Source organism: Prosopis cineraria, unplaced genomic scaffold (assembly GCF_029017545.1).
Source record: "Prosopis cineraria cultivar Desert tree isolate PC_DT_omini unplaced genomic scaffold, ASM2901754v1 PC12, whole genome shotgun sequence".
NCBI classification, from domain to species: Eukaryota; Viridiplantae; Streptophyta; class Magnoliopsida; order Fabales; family Fabaceae; genus Prosopis; species Prosopis cineraria.
In genome coordinates, this window is record NW_026555343.1 from 8,869,127 (window position 1) to 8,880,794 (window position 11,668).

Genomic DNA, 11,668 nt, shown 5'->3' on the forward strand with positions numbered 1-11,668 from the left:
TGGCTCTACTCAGTTTATCTCACTGTGTAACAAACTTGGCTTGGTTATACAACCCTCTCATTTGAGGGGGGGATGATAGAACAAAGATTCACTTATCCCTACGGGCCAATCCACGTCCACACATGCCTAGCCCAAAGATAAGTCCAATACTGGACGTCTGGGGTCTACCACTTTTCAGAAACCTGTGATGCTATTATTTAAAAAAAAAAATTCATCCCTAACATAATCCTTTTTTATAAGAAAAGACAACGTACACCCATGCAAACATACTAACATATTGGGTTTGAACCTGATACCTCTTGTAGGAGGAGGGGGTGTATTATTACTAGAACAATTAACTATTAATAGGGTCAAACAATTAACTATTAATAGGGGTCAAGGCACTTGTAACTTAGTGGGATTGGCTCCCTCCTTTTTTTTTAATGGTTTTTTTAATGAAAGTCAAATATTTCATTAAACAAAAAGAAAAAGAACTGTTCAAAAGATAAAGTCAAAGGAAGAAAGTAAAAGATGGGGGACCGCTGCGTAAGGGGACAGGATGGGTGACAACACAATTAATGCCCGTAAAAGATAAAGAAAGTTCAGATGTCTCCTGCAAGCGCAGAATGTAAGACTAAAGCGTTTGGTTCAGTAAAAAGGAATACTATCTCATGACGTGATATATTGATGCTTAAATTTTATTTAAAAAAAATGTCTACATTAAGTATTTGATTGTGGACGTATTTGTTTTAATTTATTTCATAAAAAATTAATTATTTTCTTTAAAAAATTATTTTGAGTTTTTATGATATTTGTTTAAAAAAAATATCTGATTATTTTAATAAATTAATTTGAGTAATTTTTAAAAATAATCTTATATGATAAATGAGAGAGAGTATTTTAAAAAGATAAAATACGCAAAAATATTATAAAATTTTAAAATAATATAATAATAAATTATTTTTATAAAAAAATCAAGAAAGATATCATAAAATTTAAAAATAATTAATTAATAATTACTTTTTTATTATTATAATCAAACATAAAATAATGCATGCTTGTTATAAAATTTATACAAAAGAATATTTTTTATAAAATTTATAAAGTATTTAAAAATATTTTTTTAATCTTAAATAAATGGGTTTATAATAATATAAAGATATCTATAAATAATAAAAAAAATAACTATTGACAACAGTGATGCTGCTATTGACTATTGTAGTTACAACATATTATTGTTATTATCTTATTTCAGTTACATTATGTTAATGCTGGCAGTCACTGATGGCTTAGACGCTTTGAAATCCTGCTTTCATTTATTCAAATCCATTGCCTCTGAGAGCATTCAACTGGGTGCAAGATTCATTTCTTCAAACTGCTTTTTTAATAACTTCATATTTTGTATAGGTGTCAAATAATCTCTTATATTAATTTTACTTGTAACAAATGCTATGCGTAACAATTTTCATAGAAAAGTTAGATGCACTTTCTGGGAGACTGTGTACATTCCCAGAAAGTTGGTTTCAACATTTTTTTTATACAGTATTTTCAACGTCTTTTTTTTTTAGGTAAAATATTTTAAATGTCTTTATCGGGTCCATATGTCATTTTGTCTTTCATTTAAGTGTGCTCAAACCTCTCACGGTCTCACCTGTCATTTTGTCTTTCATTTACGTGCGTTAAACCGTCTCAAGAACCCCCCCCCCCCGGAGGGCGATTTTCGATTTATAATTTATTTATAAAATAAATAAAAATATTTATTTTAATTCTATTTATAAAATATTTTAATAATTATTATATTTATCTTTATTATTTTATTTCTATTAAATGTAGAAAAGTTTATTAAATATTAAGGTATTTTATTTTAAAGTAGGTATATCTAATAGGGATAAAGTTAAAAACTTGTTGAAATTTTAAATCAAATTAATAAAATTTAAGATTTTTCTTGATTTCAATGAAAATAATAAAAGTGATTTATAAATAAAATTATAGGGAGTATTTCTTTTGTAGGATGTAGAAGTTCGAAACTTTGAGGATAGCAATGCATATTTACAAGTGGATTCAAACCAAAATTTTAAACAAAAATCCTAAAGTAATAACTTCATTTGTCTATATATATATATATATATATATTTAACTTGATTTTATTTCATGTGAAACTTCTAATATTAAATCAACTGCACTCATAATTGACATTTTAAGGGTGTGCTTGGATTTTAATTAAAAAATTTTATTAATATGATTAATTTTTATTATAATTGATTATGACATAACATGATTGTGTTTGGATATTATTTTTTAAAATTAATTTTAATAAAATTAAATATTAATTTTAAATTAGATATTATTTCTTAAATATCAATGTTTGGATAATTTTAGTCAAAATCAATTTTAATCTTGCAAATTGTAATAAAGGACATTACTTTTTAAAATATAAATATTAATAATATTTTATGTAATATTATTAAATTTGTTGAACTCTATTTAGGAAATAAAATATGTATAATAGTTATCCATTCAATATTTATATAATTATTTAACATGTAATTACATACTGATTAATTGTAAATTTAAATTATAATATATTATAATATTAATTAAATTTATATAAAAATAAAACTATATATATATACATGTATTTGGCAAGAGGACGAAGCTGATGATATAAAAAATAAAAAGTTTAGCCTTTTTCTTTAGAAAAATAACTAAAACGAAAACCATGGTATAGATTCCCATTATCGATTATAAACGCCTACCCAAACGGGCAAAAGTCTTCTTGGAGATGTTGCTTACACCTCCCCAAACTTCGCAATTAATTTGTTTCCTAGAATTCTCCTATTTTCTTCATAAGTTATGAACAAATACTCCATCTAATTTTATTTATAAATCAATTCTAACATTTTCTCCAGAACAAAAGAAAATATTAAGCCTCATTAATTATGTTTTAAAATTTAATAAATTTTTAACTTTACTCCTATTCAATATACTCCTTTAGGTCCTATTTATATGGCAAAGTAATAATATTTTTTTGTCCTAATGTGATTAAATTTTCAACAAAATTTACCCTTTTACTCTCAATTTAATGTTGGAGAAAAAATGTTTTGTAAAATATTTATATTTAATAGAAACAAATTACATTAATAACTTATTAAATTTTAATATAAAGTTAGCTGTTTTGAGGTTTCCTTTTATTCTAATAAAACATGTTGAATATTGGCAGAGCCACATGATAGTGAGGGGGCAAATGCACGGCACTTGGAAAATATACAAGTATGTGATATAAATTTTACAACTATGCATCTTTTATTTTTGATATTTTGCACCTCTAAACTAAATAAAAATATTTAAGTTCAAAAACTTATTAATATAAAATAGTTTAATGATTTACATATGATATAAAGAGCATATATACATAAAAGATCATATCAACTTGTTGAATGTAATTTTTAAGAAAGAAATGATAATCAATCTATTTATGTCACTATTATTTTAGTCACATTTAATAATTATTATATTTTAAAAAATATTAATTTTTATTAAATTATCCTGCATCCCCTGCCCTAGGTTGTGGCTCTACTACTAATATTGAAAGTAATTTATAAATATAACTAGAGAACTATATTGTTTAAATATAAAATACTCTAGCATTTAATAACTTTTTTAATATTTAATAAAGATAAAATAGTAAAAATGTACATAATAATTATTGAGACATCCAATAAGTAAGATCAAAATACATACTCTATAGTCTCTTAGCCTTATTAATAAGACCAGATGAATTTCATAATTTGCCAAAGGTCCTTAGATTTTGTGTCTATTGTTGGTATCCTGTATCTATTCATTCCTTGTCCTCGACATTGAAATCAATCATGTTTCACGATTTGTCATATTTAAACTATCATGTTTCACGATTTGTCATATTTAAACTAACTTCCAGACTAAAAAAAAAAAAGTTGTCTTTCCGTTTAAATATATCTATTTTCTCGTTCTCGTCCTTCTGCATCGACTTGTCACTTTATTGTCTACCATATAAATGTAAAAAATATGCTTTCTATGGCAGAATTACAAACATACCCCTGAGAAAAAATAATCATTTCCTTTTTTTATTTTTCTTTTTACAATAATAACCTGTAATATGCTTGGTTATCTTTTAGTTATCATGATAGATTGGTTTAGAAATTGATTAAGTACCTTTAACGTGTCTAGTAAATTAATAACTGCTCTGACATGCATGGTCAATAATGTAATTGTGAGTGTCCTTAACATCTTCTCACCGACGATAAAAAGTATGGCCCTACGTTTTAATTGCGACAAAGCACTAGTACCTAACAATTTTCATAGCAAGTTAGATACATTTTCTAGGAGACTTTACAGGTGTACATTCCCAGAAAGTTAGTTTCAACATTCATAGGGCATAATTACAAACACACACACACACACATGTCCCAAAGAAAAAGAATGATTGTTTCCTCAATGCGTTAACTTTCTCTATTTATAACTGGCTGAAATTTGTGGTAATTAATTTTTTTATTTAAAACTTATATGTAATTCTCCCTCTTTTTTTAATTAAAGAGATTCTTAATATTCCAATAATTTTGTGGAAGGAACGCATAAAAATTGTCTAATCTGACAGAATTTTGTGGGAGGAACGCACAAAAATTGTCTAACCATTTCTGATCTGGCAAAACACAGTCTTCAAAGTATGCTAAAAAGCACTCCGCGCTTGTTCTTCTAAACAAAGGTCATGACTGGTCTAAGTGACTCCATCTGAGTTGGTTGGACCTAATTAATATAGCTCCAATAAAATTCACTGGGAACTACAAATAAAAATATTTTTATTTTTAAAATTGATTGTTTATTCTGGTGTTAAAAAATTCTAAATGTTCCCGTCACTTTGTGGGAAGAAGGCGTCAAAATTGTCTAATTTTAATTTGTACGTCCTGGAATTGACACGTGTTGCATCCCTTCTGTTGAATTAAATTGTACATTTGGACAAACAATTAAGAGCTCTAACATTTTGGTTCTGAGAGTTAATTAAACCAGACCAAGTGCTGGTTTCCAATTCATTTTGCTCTCAATTAGGTTCATTTATTTCTTAAAAAAAAAAAAAGAATGTTTTAATTCTAAAATTGTAAAATTATATCATATTAAATTGGATTCCTTTCAATGACAATTACGACTTTTCTACGTCCACGAAATCCGGACACGGTTTTTCCCCATCGTACTTGATCAAAATCCAAACCCCATGATAGGACATGCACTTTGCCTTTGTTCCCTTTTTTTTTTTTTTTTTTTGACCATCTGTCTTTGTTCCTTTTCAAATATAAAAATTCCACAAAGTTTTTTGTCCCTTCTTTTGCCCAATCAATATCTTTGCTCCACTTGCTTCTGTTCCACCTATTTCTTGTCAAACCTCTTGACTGGTCCAAGTGACTCCCTGTGAGTTACTTGGGCCTAATTAAAATAGCTCCTATAAAATTCATTGGGAACTACAAATAAAAATATTTTTATTTTTAAAATGAATTTTTTATCTGGTATTAAAAAGATTCTAAATGTTCCAATCATTTTGTGGGAAGAAAGCGTCAAAATTGTCTAATTTGTACGTAGTTGAATTGACATGAGTTGCATAGTTAGTATATATATACAAGTTCCCTTATGCTGAATTAAATTGCACTTGGGTAAACAATTACTAGCTTTAACATTTTGGTTCGCACAGAGAAATCTCAATCATATTAAATTCCCATGGAAGAGAGAGATTCCGGCCGAAGGGAGCGATGCTACGAAAGGGTACGTCAGCTCAAGAACAGGCAGTTCAGTGCATCAATTGATCATCGGAGACTTGGTGACAACAATGAAGACATTTTGGATTACGAGCTGTACAAGGTTGTTCGTGATGGGAATACAGATTTAGATACCTTTGTCAATGAATTGGAGAAGGTATGTACACAAAACCAATTTCATGTGTCAATCATCTTCAATCAGGTTTCTCCCTCAGATGATTCGTTGCTCCATGTTGCTGCTGAATTCGGGAAAGCAGAAGTTGTAGAGCTGATTGCTCAACAATCTCCTGCGCTTTTGAATAACAGAAACAGGAAAGGTGACAGTCCCCTCCATGTTGCTGCCAGGGCTAAGAATATTGAAGCAATGAATGTCATTCTGTCCAAATGTAAAGAGCTCATTCCATCTGAGTTGATCGAATTGAATGACGTTGGTCAATTTGTAACATCAAAGAATAATTATGGCAACACAGCTTTGCACGAGGCAGTTCTGTCCGAGCATCTTGCGGGAGTTAATGTCCTTTTAAGTCAGGAACACACTCCTACAGATCAGCAGGCTTCCTATTGGACTTGGAACTCCGAGCATGGTTGTAAATCACCAATGTATTTGGCAGCCCTGACACAGAATGCGGAAGTTCTTGAGCGTCTCTTGCAAATTCCATTTAGCTCAGTCAACGACATTTCAAATGGAGACTCTCCACTTCATGCCGCCATATCAAAACGAAAACGTGGTTTGTGTGCATTTACTAATTAATTAATTAATTAGCCTAGCGTTTTTGTGTTTGATTCTCTTTCACCTTTTTTATATATGCTTGTTTTTCTACTGCAGATCTATTGAAAAGGATAGTGGATCGGAAAGAAGAGCTAATATATCAGAGAGATGAGATGGGAAACAGCCCCCTTCATCATGCAGCACATGCTGGTTATGTGGAAGGTGTTGGTATAATGTTAGACAAGTCTAAGATGATTGCTTTTAAACGAAACTCAGAGGGCAATCTTCCAGTTCACCTTGCCTGTAAAATGGGCCATGTTAAGGTGGTCAAAAAATTTCTCGAACTAGAATGGTTTGATGTTGGACTTTGGCTCAATAATGAAGGTCAAAACATTCTTCACATGGCGGCAACGAGAGGACAGAACAAGATGGTGAAGCATTTATTGGGAAATCCAAAGATCCGTCCTGAAACTGTGAATGAGAAAGACCATAATGGAGATACCCCACTGCATTTGGCTTCAGAAGAACTGCGTCTTTGGTGTCTATACCATTTGTCACAAGACAAAAGAATCAATGTGAACCTTGAGAATAACAAAGGTTTAACAGCTCGAGGTATTGTTCAGATGAAGTGTAAAATTCCAATGACATATGATGAGGTAACAATGATAAGTACATATATAAACTATTTCTTCCTTTTATCAAGTATTTTTATCTTCGATTCTATAATTAATGTTGTTCTATATAACAATATGTGTATATATATATATATATTTTTAACAGAGCATGCATGTAAAGATATACATATGATGCGATTTGATTACTATGCAGAGTATAGCAGATTCGATTTTAAGGAGGGCTGGCGTCCCCGTAAAGGCCAATTACTTGAGTGAACGACTTGTTGCATCAAGGAATACAGAAAGGAATGCTAAAAAAGCAGCCAACACACTGATGCTTGTGGCCATATTGATAGCCACAGTGACATTTGCAGCTGGTATCACAGTGCCAGGTGGGTTTAACTCTTCTGAGTACTCAAAGCCAAAAGAAAGAGGCAAGGCAGTTTTGAACAATGATTCTTTTTCAAGGTGTTCATTGCTTGGGACACGATTGCTATGTATAGCTCATTCCTCGGAGTTGTTATTCTTATATTCGTCCCACTGAATGATCGTCGTTCTGCAGAAGGAATGTATAAGGCTGCTTCGTTTTTAGTTTGTTTGGCTATAATAGCCATGACCGTCGCATTTCTATTTGCTTTAATGACGATTTTGGAAGGTTATCTTCTATATATTGCATATGTTATTGGAATCATCGCCTATCCTTTAATCGTGTCAACTTACGTCACAGGACTGCGTCCAATGAAAACTATTTTCTGGACCAGAAGACTGATTATTTTTTTATTTTATGGTTGGGATGATGATTTGATCGGCGATCCAGTCGGTGGAAAAGTCAACCAAGGGGATCAAGGTGATGTAGGAAATCAGATTAGTGAAACTCATGAGCCACATATCTTGTAAATTCTCTAGCAGTTTTGGCATCTATCAAGATCGGACATATGTTTGGTTCCCAGTGAAACCGGTCGAGCCGGCTAGTTTGTTCCAATTCTAATAACAATATAACATTGATAATTAGTGCCGGCATTAATTCCTAACACTCTTTCCATGGTTCCCATTCTTTATTATGTGTGACCAAAGCAGCGGTATTAATTCCTGGTTCACTGAGTTGAAAATCTTTCAAGCTCATCATTCATTACCTTATCCTTCTATACATGTTAGATATTATTATTGCAAAATTTTTAATTTTATTTGTTGGATTGTTTTAACTAAATAACTTGGACCACGCTTGGGATTTTGATGTAATTTTTTGAAAGTAAAAACCAATTCATTCGTGTAGTAAAACTTACTATACTTCTTCCGAACCACAATATAATATTCTTTTAAGAGTTTTGCTTAGTCCAAAATATAAGGTATTAGATAATCTTAATATTTAATTTTTTTTAACTATACCTCTATTTTATTTATTAATATTTTTTAAAAAATCATGCATTCAAATTTTAATTATTATTATTGAAGGTCTTATATAGGGTATTTAATGAAAAGATTTGAAAATTTTAAAAAATTCAAGGTTTCAACTAATATTATTTGTAAATTATGAATTAGTTAACTATAACTTATATTATGTATATGGAGGGAGATATATATATATATATATATATATAGGAAGATTGACATTTAGATCTCAAAAAATTGAATTAATGACACTAGATTCCTGACAAAATTTTCTAAAAAATGAACTATAAATACAAATTCAAACAATTACCAACAAAAATTCTTGTTACAATCTAAGAGTTACATTTAATATTTAAGTACTTATTTGCAATTGAAACTCCTATATTTATAATTATTTTTATCAATATTTTCAACTTATTTCTTAAAAAAAATTTGAAAACTTAACTATTATTAATTCAATGTTCTAGACTATCTGTCTCTCCATATATATATATATATATATATTGGCAACATTTAAATCAGACCCATTTGAGAAAATAACCATTATGAACCTTGTTAAATGAATTAATGATACTTGAAGGTCTCAAATTATAAAAATGTTGTGAAAGTGCCATGATCTTTATTTCCAATTAAAAATAAATAATTATTAAAATAATCAATAGAATGTGGCTAGTGATTATGAATTTAAATATAGTTGTAAATTTAAAAAATATTATTTATGAATTAATGAAAAGTCAATTGTGAATAATTATTCTTTATTCCAAATTTTATTGAGCTAAATTCAAATACAAATAATCAAATTTTGTTGTTGGTAATAATAAACAAGAGAACAACTAGACAGTTTAGCTGGAGTTCTAGTTTGTCCATGTCTATAGTGTTCATTTCCTGATCCGGATATGGATCATGTGCAGTAATAAAGCGTGCATAAGCAAAACATCCTGACCGTGAATTCTGATCTAATGGCTAATAAGAGATAAATGTATAAAAATGCTCCTCATTTGCAAAACACACAATCGCATTTTATTCAAAATAAAAATTTATAAAAAATATAATATTTTTAATAAATCTGTTAATCACTAATTTGACAATAAAGATTTTATCTGAATGGTTCAGTTTAATATTATTTTTTATTTTTTTATAAATTAACTCTGAACAATTTGATTTTGATTTTGATTTATATTTTAAATTTTTAAATTATAATTTTTTAAAAAATATTTGTTAGAAAGTGATAGAAATATTATCTTTATTTGTAATATTGGATTTATCAAAATAAAAATTTATAAATATTATAAAAAAATTTAATATTTAAATTTAAACTGTTCAAAGTACATTTGAATAGTTGATTTATAAAAAAATAATATTAAACTAGACCATCTAAATAAAATCTGTATTATTCAAATTAGTGATTAACAGATTTATTAAAAATATTATATTTTTTATAAATTTTTATTTTGAATAAAATGTGATTGTGTGTTTTGCAAATAATGAGCCTTTTAATACACCTATCTCTTACCAGCCGTCAGATCACAATTTACGGTCAGGATGTTTTACTTTCCAACCACTGCACGCTTTATTACGGCAGATAATCCATATCCATCTTGATCCAAGCGTATTCTGTGATTCACGATGCCTCTGAAGCAAAATAAATAAGGTGGGACCTCATTTATATAATTTAATCGAGAACTTAATTCCAACCACAAAAGGCAAACATCTTCTACACTCAAGCATGATCCTGAATGTCAGAACCAACTGTTCACGGCAAAATGTCCAAGATCAGTCTGATTTTTTTTTTTTTTTAAAGTGCAACATTTATGTATTGTGAGTTATCATGTATTCCACAACTGATCAATCCAGGATTTTCAATTCACTGGCCCACATTTAAGGGAAAAGCTTGTACCTGAAGCATTTGGGATACTTACGAACCTAAAATAATGGATTGCTTACATTTCATCTTTTGTCAAACTGCAGAGACGCAAATGGATTAAACTGTTTTTTTTTTTTCTTTTTTTGAGTAACTTTATTCAAAAGCTAAGAGAGAATACTAGGATAATGTTCTTCATTCATTAGGGATACTATGCATAGATCATACCAGTCCCGCTGAGTGATATTCGTTCTGCAGAAGGAATGTATAAGGCTTATACTTGGTTTCTGTTTATATTGCCATGATAACCATGGCCAACGCATTTCTACTTCGTATAACTTTAATTATGGGCATTGATAATTGGATAAAGGTGTATTTTTACTTTAAATATTCTTCAAAAAACAAATAACATTCTAAATTATTAGCTGTAACAATTTTGCCTTTAAAATATTAAAACAAAATATTTTTGTCATTGTCGTTAAATTCTTTAACGGTCAATGTCAAATATTCTCCAAAAAACACATAACATTCCAAATTATTAGTTGTAACAATTTTGCCTTTAAAATATTAAAACAAAATATTTTTGTCATTGCCATTAAATTCTATAACGGTCAATGTTAAAGTCTTAGTTAATATTTTTTTAACAATTAACATTAAGAATTTGATATCAAGGGTAAAAATGTTTCATTTTAATAATTTTAAGAGAAAAATTATTTTGACCACTAGTTTAAAAAGTTGGGTGCTCTACTTTTTAATAGTCAATGTTGAAGTCTCAGTTAATATTTTTTTAACAATCAACATTAAGAATTTGACGTCAAAAATAAAAATGCTCTATTTTAATAACTTTAAGAGGAAAATTGCTTTGCCCACAAGTTTATAATGTTGGATGCTCCTCAAAACATATTTGCTGACCCTTAATAATTTCCTTGATATTATGTCATCATATCAACCTACGTATCAGGAACGCTTCCGTCTAAATATTCTGTTTCTTCCTCTTTTATCTTGAAACTATTTCTTGTTTTACATTATGGTGGAAAAATAATTTGATTCGTGATCCAGTTAGTGAAGTCCACCAAGCGGATCAAGGTAATACAGGAAATCAGATTAAGGAAACTCATGAGCCAGACGTCTTATAAATTGTTCATTTCCAATGTATTTTTATTTGTTCCATTATTATGGTAGAATGTCAATAGATAATTGTCCTAGGGCAAAACTACCTTCCCTTAGAAAAAGTCTTAAGTTCGAACTCAATGTTCGCATGCTTATGTGAATACATGATGCATGCATGTTTCTTTTTTTATGGGCTAGTGCTAGGTTAGGAATAAAATTTAAAAAA

At 29.0% G+C, this 11,668-nt stretch overlaps 1 protein-coding gene across 1 annotated transcript; it reads left to right on the plus strand.

Annotated features, from left to right (window-relative positions):
- Nucleotides 1–5,668: 5,668 nt before the first annotated feature.
- LOC129287448 (protein ACCELERATED CELL DEATH 6-like) lies at nt 5,669–8,045 on the plus strand. The gene is made up of 3 exons (XM_054923601.1): nt 5,669–6,487; nt 6,586–7,124; nt 7,297–8,045. The coding sequence occupies exons 1-3, from the start codon at nt 5,722–5,724 to the stop codon at nt 7,624–7,626; spliced, it is 1,635 nt and encodes a 544-aa protein (XP_054779576.1). The 5' UTR covers nt 5,669–5,721; the 3' UTR covers nt 7,627–8,045.
- The last annotated feature ends 3,623 nt before the right edge of the window (nt 8,046–11,668 follow it).